General features: G+C 48.1%; 1 protein-coding gene across 6 annotated transcripts in view; it reads right to left on the bottom strand.

Moving 5' to 3' along the window:
* Positions 1 to 19,200, bottom strand: part of TMPRSS2 (transmembrane serine protease 2) — a 48,331-nt gene that overhangs the window by 4,153 nt on the left and 24,978 nt on the right. For all 6 annotated transcript variants that reach the window (XM_066259331.1, XM_066259334.1, XM_066259332.1 and 3 more), the window contains 8 exons: positions 15,161 to 15,247; positions 14,294 to 14,413; positions 9,082 to 9,208; positions 7,611 to 7,721; positions 5,148 to 5,191; positions 4,132 to 4,303; positions 2,753 to 2,928; positions 1,508 to 1,603 (listed from right to left, as the gene is read on the bottom strand). In XM_066259331.1, coding sequence (XP_066115428.1) covers positions 1,508 to 1,603; positions 2,753 to 2,928; positions 4,132 to 4,303; positions 5,148 to 5,191; positions 7,611 to 7,721; positions 9,082 to 9,208; positions 14,294 to 14,413; positions 15,161 to 15,247 — 933 coding nt within the window. The remainder of the gene's footprint in view (positions 1 to 1,507; positions 1,604 to 2,752; positions 2,929 to 4,131; positions 4,304 to 5,147; positions 5,192 to 7,610; positions 7,722 to 9,081; positions 9,209 to 14,293; positions 14,414 to 15,160; positions 15,248 to 19,200) is intronic.

Raw genomic sequence — 19,200 nt, 5'->3', positions numbered from 1 at the left:
TTGCTACCTCCACCTGACGCCTCTGAGCACCATGTGCTTAATGTGAGGAAACAGAACTTCACATTGCCCACCTCTCCACCCAGTCCTTGCTTCCAGTACCATCTGGGGCTCCACATCACAAAGCTGAAAGCTGTCCCCCCTCGATGCTCTCACTCTCGCCCCTGCTGACATCCAATCCATCAGCAGATCCGATGGCTCTATCCCAAATCTATATGGTTGCTCTCCCTGAGCTGCTGTCTTATCATGGAGGACCACATTAGTGGTCCCTTCACCGTCCTGTCCCAGCTACTCTTGCCTAGCCAGCAGATTATGTCACTCCCTGGCTTAAAACTTCCAACGGCTCCCTACCTTGTAAGGAATAGAAGCCAGTGTCCTCATCATAACCCATGGGGCCCCACACAATCTGGTTCCAGATGACACCCTCATGCTTGGCTCATCCTGCCCCAGCCTCACTGGCCCTGCTGCTCTTTAAACATCCTTGTCATTCAGATGTCACCTCAAGTGTCACCTCTTTCAAGAGGCCTTCCCTGATCACCCCCCTGCACCCCCTTCAAAGCAGCGACAGTTATGCTTCCGGTTTGTCTGATCACATCCTGCACCACACATCCACACAGGAAGGTGACGTTTCTGTGGGCAGAATGTTTTATTTCATTCATCAAGGCATTCCCACTGTGGCAGGTACTCCAAATGACCCGCGGAGTTTCCTTTCTGCTGTGACTGCTCTGAAGCCTTGCTCGCGACCCTGAGGCTCAACAGTAGGGACTTCCTTGAAATGAGATGCTGGGACACCCAGCACCACTGTCTTCCGGGAAGATCCCACATCACTCAGCCCTTGTCCTCTATACCTTGTTCTAAAGGACTCCTTTGTACGTGTACCCTAAACACTTTTTGGAAGAAGGGTGAGAACATTATATAAAATGCTCCTTTGTACCAGTAAGCACTTAAACACTCCACAAAAAGGAAACAGCCAGAATCCTTTCATTTGAAAATTATTTGAGATGAAAAGGAATGACAACAAAAAGAAGCTGAGCAGGTCTGTGCCGGGGGAGCCTACCTCCTCTTCCTCTCTGCGGGATTAGGGCAGAAGGACAAAGGCCCTGGACAGCCCACAGCTGGCCATCACTGGCCATGCAAGCCCATCCACACTGAGTTCATTATCCCTCGCCATCCGAGGGCGGCTGACTTCCATCGTGGCCTGTTAGCAACAACAGGACACAATCACAGAGCAACATTACCCCCTCACACTCACGTAGCCTGTATCCTTCCAAAAGCAGTTTCCACACACTGTCCCATTTGATCTTAACCTGAACATGGTATGTTAAGTAGGGCAGATCAGATTCTTCCCATTCAGCAGATGGGGAAACTGAGGCATGAAGGCTGCGTGCACTGCCTACAGTCATCCAACCATTCAGGAGTAGAACCAGGAGTGACACCCAGGCCTCCTGCTTCCAAACCCAGTGCTGTGTTTCACGGGAGCTGCAGACATGCGTGCCCAGAGGAGCCTCACCTTTCTCGTAGGTAGCCCCCCACCCGGAAATCCAGCAGGACTGCTTCGGCTCCAGCATCATGCCTGGGTTGGGCAGACACACGGGCTTCACTTTGTCTGTTTCAAGAATAAAATAACACCGTGAGCTGGTCTGGTCTAACCGAAGACCACTGGCGATGGTCTTCACCTAGAACTTCCCCATGTGTGTGCTGCTGGGCCATCCCGCCCAAGGGGGATGCCAGACCCCTTGCCAGCAGCCCCAGCCCTCCCACCGTCTGCCCCTGCCAGCGCCCTCCTTCCAAATAGCAAGACATTCGCTTCTGGGAGTTATGCAACCTATCAATGGAATTATTTGCTAGCTCTGTTTAAAAAATTACATGGTTAACTTTTCTTCAAACTTAAATCTTCATGAAATAGGGGTTAAAAACAAACAACGTCTCCAAGGGACAGAAGGGAAAAAAAACAGACTGTGACAGTGGTTGGAAAGCTGAAGGGCACTTCTAGCTTGCCCCTGGGACCCCACGTTGCTCATCAGCCCCCATGGGCTGGTTTCCTGCACCCACAGCATCCTGGCTTGAAGGCAGACCTCTCAAGGGGAGGGATGAAGTTTCCCTTGTCCCAGACCCATGTGGAAATAGGGCACCCTGAACCCTCGGATGGACTAGAACGGGACCCAAGTAAGAAGCTAAGGAAAAGCATGTTTGCTGGTTTCTTTTAAATCATTTTAAATTATTATGTTAAAGTATTTTATTTCTAGAATTTATGTGAAAAAAATTAAAGCATCTTTACAAATTATAGACCAGTTGTCGCCAATTGGAGGTGATTTTGTCCCCAAAGAACGTCTGACAATGTCTGGAGACAACTTTGCTTGTCACAGCTGAGGAGTAGCTCCTGGCATTTAGTGGGCAGGGGCTGGGATGCTGCTAAATGCCCCCACTGCAGAGGACAACCCCCACCCCCCAACCACAGAGAATTAGCCAGCCCCGGATGTCTGTGGTACTGTGGCTGACACCCTTGTCCAGACTCACATGGACTGATTACACTGCCACTCCGCTTCCCTCAACACACATGGGCACATCATCGGGCAGTCTGGCTTCTGCTGAGCTCACGTCCATCAGGCAACCCTCCCGCATGCCACCCCAACCCGGTGCAAGTTACTTCCTTCCATTTACTACCACAGCACAAGTTTGATTTCCGATCCGCCTCACCTTAAGGTTTGGTCAAAATTGTTCATGCACCCTGAGCCTCACAAACAAAAATATGTACCGTTAAAAGTCAGAGGCGTCTGCAGCTTCATAAGAGCGATGTCATTGTTCTTGGTCTTAGAATCATAATTTGGATGTGAAATCACTTTTTCTACCCGGTACCCACTTCCATAGAACATGAAAGATTGTCTCAGAATTCCAGCAAAGGCCGTCCAATAGCGTGGATTGTTCAGAGGTCTGGAAGATAAAGGTAAATACCTCTCAGCATCTCAGAACCATAGTGTGAACACTCATTTGATGATCTAAAGTCATACACTGGAGCCAAAGTTCCCAGGGGTGACATGCCCCCATCAAAGCCAGCAAGACTGGCAAGAAGGCACAGGCTTTCCTCTCCTCAATCCCTACCTCAGCATGGCCTCACCTCCACACTTTCCCTCTTTCTAGCCCCTGCTTTACCTCGTGGGTGAACCTGTGCCTTCTGTGCATTTCCACACTAGCCCACAAACCCTCACAATTCTGAGAATATTTTTCTTGGATCCAAATGCCCCTCTGAGGTTTTAAACTTCATTTTCGGCAGGACCAGTCTTACCTACCTTTATATGCTAAGGCATTTTCTGCCACAGGAGGTGCTTGATAAATGTGTAGGAATGAAAAGACTTTAGGTCGGTAGCCATCAAGGTGTTTCCCACTGAGAGCACCCCAGATCCTAGAGAGCCGTCAGAGTCCAGTGAAGGGAAGGAGGGGACAAGCTTGGGGAATGAATACTGCTTCCTGCAGCCCTCACCACTGCTCTTAGGAGGAGCAGATGCACCTGTCTTACAGGTGCACACACTATGGTCAGAGAGCTGCGTCAGGCCCCACCACACTGTAACCCAGAAAAACTGTTCTGATGAAGGAGGTTTCCTCCAACACTGATGTGTGACCAAAAAACTCTATGTTTAAGAAAAAAAGAAAGGGGCAATATTTCCAAGAAGTTAATGCTATAAATTATGCCTACCCTCACCCCTCCCAACCTGGCTGTGTGGGCAACACTTGGCCCAAGGACACTTAACTGAGGCCACCGGGAACCTTCTTGCGGGGAAGAATGAGACCCCGGGCGAGTCTGACTGCAGCCTCTCCAAGGATAATTGTCCACAAGAAATCAGAGCTTCCAAGAGGGCAGAGAAGGACAGTGACATCCCAGCCCCACCTTGCATCTTGCTTCCCCGCCTGCATGTGTGGACACCCAGCGCATACTTGCTGAGGGATGGGTCTGACCATGTGCTTCACAAGCAGCAGCTCCTCTGACCTCCCCAGCCATACCCCAAAGCGGGCACCATTAGAACTCCCACGTAAACACACAGAAACCACAGCTGCAAGAGTTCAAAAGACTTCACTCAAGGCCACATGGCCATGGGGCCACCTCCAAACCCAGAAGCCCTTGTCCCACCATGAACATACTCTTCCACGCAGTGAGCGGCTGTCACGATCCACTCGGGGGTGATAATGGAGCCTCCACAGACATGAACGCCTTGGACGTGCAGGCTGACCTGCCAGGGCCAGTCCCCCGGAGCGGCATTCGTCCCACCCACGATCCGGCCCTGGCGGCTCATCTTCGTGTTGACACCACACTCTGAAGGTGACAAGCACAACACAGCTGGCCATTGAGCAAGATCTGGGGCACCCTGCATCCCCAATACCCACCACTGTCCCTAGCACTGTGTGCACCCCGAGGGCTGCCATCCCAAAGGTCCCACTGCCAGGCTGGTGGGTAACTGTCACCACCTCTCACTCTCATTGGCTCGGGGTCTGACTTTGAAAGAACATGGCCTGGCCTCTTTTTGGTTAGAGAGATGACAGAGCACTCCTCCAGCCCCCCCCCCCCCCAGGAAGCACCACTTTTGTGACACTGTGACTCAGACACTCAGCAGGGGGTTCCTGAATGACAAGGGCCTTGGGATCTCTTTGAGTCCCAGAGGCATTGACTGCTCAGAGGCCCAGAATTCCTGAACAAAGTGAAGGAGGGACTTTCCCCTGTGTGCGGGTCACATTCCCCACTCGGTGCCACTGGGGCTGGAAGGTGGGTCAGGCACCACGCTCTCTTGGTAACTAAAGAAGCTTGATCCCAGCCCTGCTGACAAGCCAGTGCCAGGACCACTGGGACATAGAGCCACCACGAGCATCTGCCAGTGTCACCCCTTCAGTCAGAGAAGCTGAGCTTCAGGACCAAGAGTCCATGAAGGAACAGAACGGGGCTGTACCCAAGAGGAAGCATAGGGACAGTGCCTTCCCTGCTGATAAAAGGTTTGGAAACTATAAGTAAGGCAAACACAGCATAGGGACTGGCAGCTCCACCTTGGGGTGGTTCAAAAAGGGGGCCTTCTCTCTCCAATTCTCAAAGACATGGGGGTACACATTCAAATGTACAGACTGTCTCCTTTTTTGCAACACAAAGAGGAAAGTCAGGACTCACTCACCTATGCAGCGTAGAGACACCACGGTTTTTGAGGAACAGACGTCGCTACAAAAGAAGAAAGAAAATTGTGGTCACAATACATCAGGAGACACTTGACTCTCAAAATACTTAGAAATTAATATTTTCTTTCAACATTCTCACTCCCTTGCCTTTCCAAATGTAGACGGATCCATGACTGAAGGGTCGAATCAGGAAAGCAAATCCACACTGGGGACAGGGGTGAAGAGTATGGGTTCAAATCTCACTCAGTACATGACTTTGGGCAAGTCACTTAACCTCTGTGCCTCAGTTTTCCCACATGCAGAATGGGCTAGTAGCAGCACTAACTCATAGGGTGGTTTTGAGGGGAAGCAACACAACAATGTCAGCCATTGTTTTTATTCTGGAATTTAAAATGATCCTCTAATATTTTTAAGGGTTCCATTTGTAAACACTGGTTTCCTTGTGACTGCTTTACAATTATTGCACAGAAAACAATATGATTAATTATCTTCCCAGGAGCAGAAGAAAAGTTACTCATTTAAGAGATAAACATTCTAGGTTACAGATAAAAAAGAAAGAACTGGTGCATTCTGTTGTATAGCAAATTATCCTCTGCACAGGCTGGAGAGGGCAGACGCATTCACAGGCATTCGCAGCAGGCTGCGTTCTGCTGCACACAACTCCAGAGACCAACGTCGGGACAGTCCACCGCATAGTGCTGTCTGAACACACACCATGAACCTGCTCCAAACCAATGACTGCCCACCTCCTCTGCTGGCTACCATGCAAAACTATAGCTTCCTTGCCAGTCCTGGAGGTAGCCTGGCTGCATGCTACCCACCTTCTAGAAAAAAAGCACTAAGATACCAACCCAAGAATCACCCACGATTTCTGAAAACCATCCAAACCAGAGCAAATCCCTGCTTCTATGAATCTTCCCCAGAATGACTCAACACAGGCCCAAATACTAGAAGTCATTTACAACCCCTTCAACTGAGATGCTCCACAGTGCCGAGGACTGTGGGTGTGTCCTGGTGGTCTTTGGCTGAGGGGCATTGGCCATGCCAAAAGAAGCACATGTCCACGAACTAGAAGATGTTTTCTAAGAATCGTGAGTTGATTCTCCTCTACAAAAAAACCCCACTGCGCAAGCCACCAGCATCTGAGTGTGCTGTGGCCACTAGGATAAAAGCCAAGAGACTCTGATATCAAAGAGCAACTTCTGAAATCAAAAGAAAAGTCTTGCCACCTCCCAACACATTTAAGAGACACCACGTGCCACACAAATGACCTTCTCTTCTTTCCTCCAAATGTGGCAGCCCGCCTGTGAGTCCCCGAGGCTCTTGCAGAGAGATGGCAGCCTCCCCTCCCTACCGCAGCTCTGCATCTGTGTGTAACCCAGGAAGACAAAGAAACACTCAGCCCCTACAAAGAGCCCAAGCAGCTGTGTTTAGCTTCTCTGGAAGGCAAACCACAGCCCCATAGTTTTGATGGGCACACCTGGCCACTCACATCCTTCCCCCTGGACTCACCCTGTCACATTCCCTGGGACAGCCAGGCTCAGGAGGAAGTCAGCCCCCCAGACATCTCAGCCAGCGGCCACCAGGAATGCAAACCTTCCAGCCTCCCACTCACAGGAAAGGAGGGAGGACTGATTAATCCATCCTTCCCTAAAGTAGCACCTGGCCTGTGGGGAGGGGATGGCCTGGCTACCCCCCTGGGGAAGAGTGACAGGGACCAGGGAGCTTAGGAAAGCTTATTCACAAAAGACACTGTGTCTCTGACATGAAAACAGTCAGATAATGATGATAGTAGGAAGACTGTAAGCATTTTAAACAGTTGTGAAACAAATCGAGTAGCTTACGCCCTGCCCCACTCCATTGTTTGGGTTCATTTCCACCCATAGGACTACTGTGCCCCACCCAGGACTGCAAGTTGGCTTGGAAGTGCAGTAAATGTTGGCTGAACAGAACTAGTTGCTCCCTCTTGGCCTCTCACAGGGCCTCCTGTGGCACAAGGCTTGGAGCTGAGAACCCAACCATCCCGCTGTCTGGAACTGTGGGATTCCTGGGAAGCAGGAGTTTCAGTGCTAAAACCAGCCAAGTCCTGGGCAAACCGTGAGCTGGTCACCCTGCTGGGACCCCAAGCTGCTCTCTTGGTCTCTAGAGACCCTCCCTGACACATAGTAGGTCCAGTTCTAATGTCCAGATAGTGAAGACAATAATGTGGACTCTCAGGTTTGCAATGGCATCCAATACCATCGAGGGTGGAGGGCACAATGAAATGGCACATAAACCTTCTCCAGAATGAACCCAGCTACTCAGGGTAACCTGTCCTGCTCAGACTCTATACCCCTGGCAATGAGAACGCAGCCAAACCCACCATTGCAGCTCAGAAAAATCAGACTTAGGACAGTGATGCCCTATGATATCCCCTGCCATTCTCATTCTACATTTTTCAAAGGAGAACAGAAATCAAATACCTGTGGTAGAGCTTTTTGTAGAGATCGGTGTTGCTGGCACTCAGGTTCAGCTTCATAAAGCTGGTGGCCCCGCTGTCATCCACTATTCCCTGGCTAGAATAAAAACTATTCCTAAAAAAAAAAAAAAAAAAAAAAAAAAAAAAAGAGAGAGAGAGACAAAAAAGCATATTTAAAATAATAGTTAAGTTGTGAGTGATCACAAATCATATGTCAGATCGCACTACTTCTCTTGCATGAACTTCAGATAAAGGGGAACACTTTAGCATTTTGGAAAAGAAAATTATAAGTTCTGAACAAGTAGCTACGTTATAACCATCTTTCTCGACACCATTACCCTCAAGTGTCAGATTAAAATCCTCCACTGGTCGTCTTTCTAATCTAGTTTGGGTGAGAATAAAGAAACAACAATTGCCCTGGCCAGGTAGCTCAGTTGGTGGAAGTGTTGTCCCAAGGCACCAGGGTTGCAGATTTGATCCTAGGTCAGGGCACATATGAGAATCAACCAATGAATGCATAAACAAGTGGAGCAACAAACCAATCTCTCTCTCGCTCTCTCTCTCTCTCTTCCCCTCCCTTCCTATCTCTCTAAAACCAACCAATAAAAATATTTTAAAAAGAAAGAAACGAGAATAAGGATGTGTACATACATATGATCTAACAGATTTTACAGCTATTAAAATGCCCCCGGTTAGAAGTACAGGTCCTGGACTGTGATGCGGGCTTCACTCTGTCATTCAACTCTGCAGCAGGGATGGCATTTTGAAGTGATTCATTAGCTAAGATACCAATGTTCTTATCAAGTTGCAATTCCTTTTGGAAACAGGCATATAGAGAACACCCTAGAACTGCATAGAAGTCACACAGGGACACCCCAAAGAAGAGATAGCAGTAATAAAATCACCAGTGATGTAGTGATGTTCTGGTGAGATCCCAGCTGGGACTCTGGGAGGGGACAGTCCCTCCTTCTCTCTCACATTCCTTGTGACTATGTGCAAGAAAGAATTCTCTCATGTACCAATACAATGATCAATCCTCTTCTGTTCAATCACCTTCAATGCCTCGCATGTGTGTGCTGTGAAGGTTGCGCAGGGTCGGTTCCTGCCAACTTCCCCATCCAGTCCTCCTGACTCAGCCCCAACCCCAGTCCCCACCCAGAGAGGCCCTCCATCAGCATACTGGGCCCTGGTGACCACAGCACTGGATGGTCCTGAGGAACCAGGAGTGGATAGAGGTCAAGGCAGAGCTGGGTGGCGGGCAGGGAGAGAACAGGGGTAGATGTGATGGGCAGGAGGTCCCTTAGCTGGCTTCCTAAATCAGCCCTGGGAAGGAGAAAACTGTCCACGATGCTCGAGCGCTGGCACTTCCCAGGAGGGGCAGTGAGAACCACTGGTCTTTCTCGAGTTTCTGCTGCCTGTACCAGTCACCATGGTGCCACAGCCCCACTTGTGAGGCCACAGGGCTCCAAACTCACCTGTAGCCCATGTCCTGGCACGCTGCCCTTCCATAGCTCTCACTCCAGTCGTCCTGGCACACGGGGTGCCACGACTTCCTCTGGGACGAGAACACTTGCAGGATGAAGTGTGGTCCGTAGAGACGAACTGCAAGGAGAGACACAGCCCATGCGTTTCAGACAGCTGTTCCAACAGCTGCATGGCCCCGCCCCCTACACAGGGTCTCAGGCACCAGTTCTCTCTATCCAAGGCGCTGAACGCCCTCGGGGGAGGCCACACATCTATTCTTTCCCTGCTTAAAAAGTGCTCTTTACCCAAAATAATTGAACACAGGGATTCAGGCAAAGCCTTGCACATAGATGTTCCCTGGCAGCACTGTTCACAACAGCCAAAAGGTGAAAACAGCCCAAGAGTCCATCGAGGGATGAATGCACAGTATGCAGTCCATCCACACAATGGAATATTATCCAGCCACAGAAGGGAATGAAGCACCGACAAGCAGGACATCTGTGAACCCGGAAGACACCACTTAGTGACAGAAGCCAGGCACAAGGGCCACATACTGTCTATAAAATGTCCAGCGTAGAAAATCTGTAGATACCGAAAGATTAGTGGTTGCTTAGGACTTGGAGGGTGGGAAGAAGCCAGCTCAAGGTTTCCATCTGAAGGGACAAAACTGTTCTGGAATTGACTGTGGCGATGGCTGCACGAATCGGCAAATATGTAAAGGCCACCGAATCACACACTTAAAAAAGATAAATCTTACTGTAAGTGAACTATATCTCAGTAAAAAATGCTTTGAAGAAATAAATAAATAAGATAAAAGGTTTTTGAAAAATGCTCTTTCAACAGTCATTTTGAGCAGCATGTGGAGTGTCTTTTGCCCAAACCCTGGGCCAGGGCAGAGCGCCCAGCAATGTGCCCAGTACCTGGTGGAGGCTCTGCCTCTAAATTCATGCACATTCAGCCAAAACTCAGCTCTGTTGCTTAAAGAGATAAAATTTTATAAACACAGCGTAAGCCCCTCCCAATTTCATTCCTCTCTCTCCCTAGAAGTAACCACAGCTCAGAATTTTGAGCACATTTCACCGTGTGAGAGAAAAGTCAAGTGACGACTCCCAGAACAGACCTAAGAGGACTCGGATTAACTGGAGCATTCTGAAAAACCGAGCTCTGTGGTTTGGGGGGAACAGCTGTGGGCTCACAGTGTACGATAAAGGACCCACTATTCTTGGACCTCATTCTCACCTCCTGTCCATGACCCCTGACTTGCTGGGCAGAATGACTGACATTCCTCCATGGAATATCAGCCTTGGTCTCATTATTTCCCAGTACCTCCGTGATGAGTGATTCCACATGCCATGTGTGTGTTAGCCAAGTGTTCTGTGAGCAGGTAAACAAACTGTACTGCATCCGGACAATGGAATGTTACTCAGGGCTATAAAGAAATGAGCTATCAAGTTGGAAAGACATGGGGAAACTTAAGTGTACATTACTAAGGGAAAGAAGCCAATCTGAAAAGGCCATATAATGTATGATTCTAAATACCACATTCTGAAAAATGCAAAACCAAGGAGACAGTAAAAACATCAGTGGTTGCCTGAGGTTGGGGAAAGGATGAACACATGGAACACAAAGGATGTTTAAGGCAGTAAAATTACTCTGTATGACACTATAAAAATGTAGACATGTCATTATATATGTGTCCAAATCCACTATCCCAATGTAAATACATTAAACATTTGACCACAATAACAAGAGTGAACCTTACTGTAACCTCAGAAATTTAGTTAATAATGATGTATCAATATTAGCTCATCAATTATAATACATGTACTGTACTAGTACAAGACATTAGAAGTAGGGGCCACTGTGTCCTGGCCGGGTTGCTCAATGGATAGAGCATTGTTCCGGCACACAGAGGTCGTGGATTTGATCCCTGGTCAGGGCACATACAAGAAGCAACTAATGTGTACATAACTAAAATGCAACAACCAAGTGGAACAACAAGATGATGCTTCTCTCTCATTCTCTCTCTCTCTCTATTTCTATCTCTAGCTCTCCCTTCCTCTCTCTCAAATTATTTATTTATTTATTTATTTATTTATTTATTTATTTATTTTTTCTTCTGAAGCTGGAAACGGGGAGAGACAGTCAGACAGACTCCCGCATGCGCCCGACCGGGATCCACCCGGCACGCCCACCAGGGGCGACGCTCTGCCCACCAGGGGGCGATGCTCTGCCCCTCCGGGGCATCGCTCTGCCACGACCAGAGCCACCCTAGCGCCTGGGGCAGAGGCCAAGGAGCCACCCCAGCGCCCGGGCCATCTTTGCTCCAACGGAGCCTTGGCTGCAGGAGGGGAAGAGAGAGACAGAGAGGAAGGAGGGGGTGGGGGGTGGAGAAGCAAATGGGCGCTTCTCCTGTGTGCCCTGGCCGGGAATCGAACCCGGGTCCCCCGCACACCAGGCCGACGCTCTACCGCTGAGCCAACCGGCCAGGGCCCTCTCTCTCAAATTAATGGAAAGAAAACTTTTTTAAGTTTAAAAGAAATAGGGGTGATGGTGAGGGGGATGGGAACTCTGCACTCTGCTAAACTTCTGAGTATGCCTACTAATTTAAGTAATCAGAATTAGATGTACTTTCAAAATTAAAAATAGAAAGTGACACTAACATGGTAGAGAGTAAGGGAGACATTTCATTCTTGATTTATGGACATTTGGGGAGGGATTTTTTCCCTTCCAACTATCTATATTCAAATGCTAACTGGGAAAAGATGTCAGTTGGTACACCAGAGAACCCTAGCAGGTCTCAAGCAGTTTTTTATTTAAGTATTGTGATTTTTTTTCAGCTTTTCTAAAGTATCATGGACAAATAAAAACTGTATAAATTTAAGGTATACAACTGGTGTTTTGATGTATGTATGCATTGTGAAATAATCACCACAGTCAAGCTAATTAGCATAAATATTCACCTCAATCTCCTTCCTTCCTTCCTTCCTTCCTTCCTTCCTTCCTTCCTTCGTTCCTTTCTTTTCATGGTGAGAACATTTAGATCTGCCCTCTTAGCAAATCTCAGGTACCTAAAGCATTATGTTAACTGTCCCCTCAAGTAGTTCTTCTGTTTCTCTTATGGCATTTTAATAGAGGAAGTATACGTGTGTGTACTTGATAAGTGTTTTCTATGTGCTGTGTCTACATGTGTATAATTGACTTGTGTGTACATGAGTGTGTATGATTGAATAGTGGTGTTTCTGTAGAGAGAGTGTATATGTGGATACTTCATATGTGTGTTCGCATACGTGGTGCGTGTACATGACAGTGTATGGATGAGTGTGTATTAGAAAAACAACCCAGCTCTTCCCTCCTCCCGGCACCTGTTTCTCATGTGTCTCCTTTGTCCTCACAGAATATTTTACTTCTGACACTTCTGGTCACCAAACATGCAGGGGGCTTTCCCCACATCAAGCTATTCTCCACACCAGGGTGTCCTACAACTTCCTGACACAGTCTATCTGGAGATGGCTTCAGATCCCACAGGTGAAGGGCTCAGTCCCACAGGATTGTTCTCACTCTAAGGCCAGATGGTCACCATGCTTCTGACCAAACTGGAGGTTCCCCATCACCTGCTCAGGTTTGGTCAGATTTTTAGAAGAAATTACACAACTCAGGAAAACATGCTTATGTGCACTGGTTTAGGATCACAGGATGTGATGGAGGAGGTGCGGAGGGCAAGGCACGTGGGTGCACCGCTCTCTTGGCACCTCTGCCCACCCTCCCATCAGGAAGCTCCCGAAAACCATACTCTTGGGATTATATGGAGGCTTCATCACTAGCCATGATGGACCACCAACTCCGTGTTTAGCTTCTCTCCTTTCTCAAGAATATGGGAGGGAGGGCTAAAACTTCCCAGCTTCTAATCATGGCTTGTTCTTTCTGGTGCCCAGCCTCATCCAGGCCCACACCCAGAGTCTTCTCATTACAAAATATACCTGTGTCACCCAGGAAATTAAAAGGGTTTTAGGAGTCTGGTGTCGGGAGCTGATGTCAACGTCCAAATAAAACAAAAGATGTTCTTAGTGCTCTTGTCACTTAGGAAATTGTAAGGGTTTCAGGAGCTCTGTGCCAGGAGCTGGGGGCAGAGACCAATATATATTATCTCACAGTGTATGTGTGTGCTTTGTGGGTTTGTGTATATGTGTGTGAGTGTCTGAGCGTGTTTGAGCGGAGTTGGGGAAAGAAAATCACTACATATGCTTTGGTACTTTCAGAATTCTGAGCCATTTGAGTATATTAATTCTTCATATATTTAGAAAAATATAACAGACATTAAGAAAAGAAAGAGAGAAGGAGACTCTACAGGTAACATGAATTTGTCTCGCTGGAGCTGATTCACTCACACGCACAAGTGTGTGTAGAAAACATCAAAAGCCATTTCTACCCGTATCCTAACCACCCTCTGCTCAGCCTCCAAAACTTCCCACTTAATGTCAAAAATGGGTGACCAACAGATCATGGCTAAAATAAAGGCAGGCACTGTGTCAAAAGTTTGGAGAGTGAGTCAATTGCAAGTGCAAACGTTCCCCGACCAGGAGCTCCTGGCACAGAGACGAGGACATTCACCTGCGGGCACAGGTGACCATGCGGGTAGCAGAGGCCAGCCCGGGGCCCAGGCTTCCTCAGGGAGGAGTCCAGGAGCCAGGGCTAACAGCATAGCCCACACAGGTGTCTCGCCCAGGAAGTGAGGATGTGCAGGAAGAGAAAGCTCACCAAGGAAGCCATGAGAAAGGAAGATGCCCATGATATGGGCAGTCTTTCCCCAGTGTTAACTGTATGAAACGTTATCAGCTCAGAGGACAAGCGCTGCTCTCTGGGTGTGGGTGTCAGTGACGTTAGCCCAACTCTGGGACTCAAGCATCTCTTTCTCAGTTACAGTCACAGCACAGAGTGTGCCCTCAACTTTACATTTGAAGCTGTTTGCTCCTTTTCACAGTCATGTGGTGACATCCTGTGGCAGACGGGAGTGGGCATGTCCCAGTGACTGGCCCTGTCGTGTCCCTTCTACCGCTGTGTGATGCAGGACCAGGAGCACTCTCTCTGAGCTGTCTCCTCATCTGAAAATCGGGGTTAACTCAAGACTCCAGATAGGGAAGCATGATATAGGCCTGCATTGGCATGCCCTAAACATGGTGGACCCCGGTGCCTGGCCCTGACCACACGCAGTCCCCCACTCACCACACTGGTTCTCGTCTTCCCCGCTGGGACAGTGCAGGACCCCGTCACACCAGTGGGAGGCGCTGACACAGGTCCCCGAGGAGCCGCACTCCATCCCTGACAGTGTGCACTTGTTCCGTGCTGGTAGAGATGGAGGGAGATGCTTGTCAGGCTCAGGAACCAAGAAACCTGCCCCATAACCACGAGTTCTGTCTTCCACTGCATAATGAGGAAGAATCTTTTCCCCTTAATTTTGACGAGGGGCTGTGTCCTTGCTACAATACATCAAAGCAAACAGGGCTACAGGGCAGCAGCACAGAGCACCTAGGGCACACCTCTTCCAGGGCTGTTGCGAAGGGCTCCTGGCCTTAGATTTGAACAGGCTCCATTACCTTTCTGCCACATGGTGATTCCTGTGGGGCCACAGGGCCCTGAGCTGATGGAAGAGGCCCGGTGGCAAGACAAGGGCTCATTGGACCCACAGCAGTCACTGCTATACACTGTGACACAGGGGACCAGGTGTGGTCCCAAGGCAGGGAACCTGTGCTCAGAGTGCCAGGTGGCACCTGGTGCCCCAAACCACTGAGTAAACTTGAAACGCTTCTCCCACCATGTGTCAACACCACACTCATGGCACGGGACCTCAACAACCCACAGATTAGGAAGAAGCACGCGACTCAGACAAGGTGATGCCTGCTTCCAGGAATGGTTATCTATGCATCGCAGTGACTAAACAGAAGGAAGAAGACAGCTCATGCTGGAAGAGAGAAAAACCCCAGCCCAAAGATCAAGGCTGTTGAGTGCTCAGGACACCACAACGACCCGAGCATCGCGTGCCAGGCTCAAGCCACGCCCAATCCAGCTTCGGGGTGGTCACTCCACACTTACTGAACTTCCAGAGCAGGACAGCAGCCGCCACTGCTCCGGCGAGGACGGCCACCAGGGTGAAGGTGATGCAGAGTGCTCTCTTAGTCTCTGAGAAAAAGAAAAAAGTTTGCGATTTATTGAAAAGTGTTATTTTTTATCACACTCTCAAATGTATTCTACTACTTTTATAATATAGTACATCAAGAAATAATAATTCTTATGTGCTTAAAAAAGCAACATTTGAGGATGTATCCCAGGAGGTCTTAATTGTTCCATGGCACTAAACTGTGTGCTTTTTCAGAGACCAAACGTAGGAAGCCATGATATAAAGCAACATACAATAAAATTAATCTCTTAAAAAGAAAAGTATGGTCTCAAAATTGTTAATGATTAATGTAACAAATTGGCTGAAAGAGGAAAAGTGCCTTGTTTCAGTAGTTACAAGCATAAGCAAAATCCTAATAATGTTCCCAAAACTATCACCTCCAGGTCAGTGGTACTCAAGGCAAGAGAACTGTCTCACCCATGGCTGTTCATGAAATGACATTACAGACCCACTTTGCCTTGTCCAGTCATTAGCTACATGTGGTTATTTGTACTTTCAATTAATTGTGATTAAATTACTAAATAGTTCAGTAAATGCAAGTGCTTGATGGTCCCTGTGGCCACTGGCTACCATGCTGTCATTGTGGCAAGTTCTACTGGGCAGCGCTAACATCGACCCTTCGGTCTGAGGGCAGCAATATTTTTAGCTAAGAATAAAGACTTCGGTAAAGGTAACCAGTGATCTCTAGTCAAAACAAACTGGCATGCCATTGTAGGCCGGAGTGTAAGCCCAATGTTGTACGTAGCTTCAGAGAACGGCCCCAGACACCCTCACCCGTGGCAATTCCTACATGCAGGGCAGCTCCCAGCCCAGGTACCCCTGGGAGCTTTCTTTGGGAGGAAGGTGGAGAGGTAGAGGGGAGATGGGGAAAAGAAATTTAAACACATCTTCCAACCTCCTTAGTATACACCATAGGATACCAGGCTGGAAAGGAAGACTGCATAGGAAGGCCTGGTGCACCCATAGCTACACATCTGGTCTTCTGCAAGTCAATCAGGACAAGAAGTTCAGCTTCTGGAGTGGACAGACCAGAGCTGACCCATCTGATTGGGGCTGAAAGCCATGTTTTGAGAATTCCACAGTCTGTTCTCATACTGTAACAGGCTTAGGAATCACCAGAGGAGAGATTCTGATTCATACGGGGGCGAGGGAGGCATGAATTTGCAGCTCCCAACAGGCTCACAAGTGACTTCAAGGCCACTGCTACAAGGAGCGCCAAGGGCCACCCTGCAACATTATCAGAACTTGGCCTACAGCAATGATGTCTGGGGAAGGCAAGGTGGAGTCAAAGAGGCCGCTTGCTGGAGACATTCCAAGTGGCCAATATTACCCGCTGGCCAAGAACAATCTTTTCCTTTGGGCAATTTACACGAATGTTATTTTATCTAAAAAAAGACAACTTGCCCGATGAGTTAAGGGATATTAAATTAGGTTATCTCAGCCTCTCGAGTGTGTGACCGGTAATCTGCCCAGCTCTTACTGGGAGCAGGTGGGCAGTGGGCACCCCCAGTTTTACCTTTGGTGGACCAGCATTTTGCAATCAGTGTCTGTTCGGCCCAGACTTGACTCGATGTTGGTTTCCATTTACCTTCATCATGATCAATTTAGTCTACTGAGGATTCAGCCCTACTGTTTGTTTGCATCATAGGCTTGCTGGCCCTCATTCTCCAAAACCTAAACTGTAACATGTGTATGCATTGTGATTCAAAGTGAAACATGTAACTGCTGCTAAAGCAAACAGATACATTAAGTCCAAGGATGGCCCCTGTACTCCTGGTGAGGGAATCTTCTGACTTGTGCTACTTAAGTCACTTGCAGAATACTGTACTGTCAAGGCTCTGACAAGGCTACAGATTGCCTGAGTCCATCTATATGACTTTCTGGAAAAGACACAACAGTAAGATCACTTGTTGCCAAATGCTGGGGCAAGAAGAGAGAGGAATAAACACTAAGAGCACAAAAACTGTTAGGGCATGAAACTATTCATATGATACTGTAATAATGATGGGCAGGTGCCATCATACAGCTGTCAAAACCAATATACAATAAAAAAGGGTATTATTCTAATTTAAAACTAGGACCTTTGTTAACAATAATGTATCAATATTGGGTCATTGATTTTAACAGATGTGTCATGCTCAGGTAAGACAATAGGAAACTTTGGGGGATGAGGGAAGGAGGTATATAAGAACTCTTTACACACAATTTTTCTAAAAGCCTGAAACTACTCTTTAAAAAATAGTATATCGTTAAAAAAAGTACTTCCAAGGTCAAACGTTACACTTAATAAATATATATGTTTTTATATGTTATCAGCCAACAAAATGTTCTAAAAATAACACCGAGGTAAGTTCAAAAGCTATTTTTCAGTTTAATGGACAGTTTTATAACACAAAACCATATGTGTAGGGTCCTATTCTTCCCACAAAAAGTAACTGACAAGAGATTCCTATATTCCTGTCCAGGTGTCTGTCATTACCAACTTTTCCCCTGGAAAAGTGAAAAGTGAGAACATGCATGTCAGGCAAGTGGGCTCTTTCAGTTGGCCTGGGTTGGACGGTCATTCTTATGAGTACCACCTACTGAAGGTGCTGACCTCAAGAGGGGACCCCTGGTTTCTGACCCCTGTCCTCTTTCTTCAGGAGGCAGGTATCACTGTCAGGTTCCTCAACCCTCTTCACCTGGCTCCCTTCCCACCACACCGACAGACGTCAGTGTTTTTCAACTGCCATCCTCTGGACCGGTCCACCAGAAATTTCATGCCAGTCTATGAAAGAATTAACCACCCTAATGTTATATGAAAATTACAGACCCAATGATCTTAGTCGAATTTGCTTATGCTTGGGGTGATTTCTGCCTTAGTGGTCCCCAAAATGATCCTCCTATTTTCACTGGTCAAAGGTGTAAAAATGTTGAAAAACTGCTGGACTAAGTTCTCAGCCTCAGTACTATTGACATCTCGACTGGATCATTCTTGGATTTGGGGGTGCACTGTGCACTGTAGGATGTTGAGCAGCACCCCTGGCACCCACCCAGGAGATGTCAGTAGCACTCATCGCTGGGGGTTTTTTTTGTTTTGTTTTCTTGTTTTTTTATTTTTCCGAAGTTGGAAACGGGGAGGCAGTCAGACAGACTCCCCCATGCACACGACTGGGATCCACCCGGCATGCCCACCAGGGGGCGATGCTCTGCCCATCTGGGGTGTTACTCTGCCGCAACCAGAGCCATTCTAGTGCCTGAGGCAGAGGCCATAGAGCCATCCTCAGCACCCGGGCCAACTTTGCTCCAATGGAGCCTTGGCTGCAGGAGGGGAAGAGAGAGACAAAGAGGAAGGAGAGGGGGAGGGTTGGAGAAGCAGATGGGCACTTCTCCTGTGTGCCCTGGCCGGGAATCGAACCCGGGACTCCTGCACGCCAGGCCGATGCTCTACCACTGAGCCAACCGGCCAGGGCCCCACCCGCGGTTTTAACAAAACTTTCTTAGACTAATATCTCCAGGGGTTAAAGTCCCCCCGATGAAGAACCACTGGCCACTGGTCTCCACCTGCCCAACAACCACGAGAAAGATGTTAGCATGGAGGCAGCCTTCCTTGAACAGAGGAAGTAATAGAGGGGAAGAGAGGACCTTGTAGCAAAGAAGCGAAAATTATTGAGATTCCTTCATGAAGGGATAAAAAATGCTACATAAAATAAAGCAAAGACTGATGGAAAGAAGGAACAGCATGGACAAACCACATGAAGGGTGAGGGAGGCAAAAATACCAGAGTAACTGATAGTGCTTGTTAACAGCAGGGAGGTGAGGTGGGGGGTATGGCCTACAAGGCTCCAAACAGGTGGATTCACTTCGGTCATGGTGTGGTGGGCAAATGGAAATGCACTTTGTTATTCACCTGGGACAGCATGAGTTGCATACACATGTATATCCCCCTCAATAAAATAAAAACATTAGCAATGCA

The sequence above is a fragment of the Saccopteryx bilineata genome, chromosome 2 (assembly GCF_036850765.1).
Source record: "Saccopteryx bilineata isolate mSacBil1 chromosome 2, mSacBil1_pri_phased_curated, whole genome shotgun sequence".
In the NCBI taxonomy this organism is placed as follows: Eukaryota; Metazoa; Chordata; class Mammalia; order Chiroptera; family Emballonuridae; genus Saccopteryx; species Saccopteryx bilineata.
Note: the sequence above shows the minus strand (reverse complement) of the source record. Positions and strands in the feature narration are given on the sequence as shown.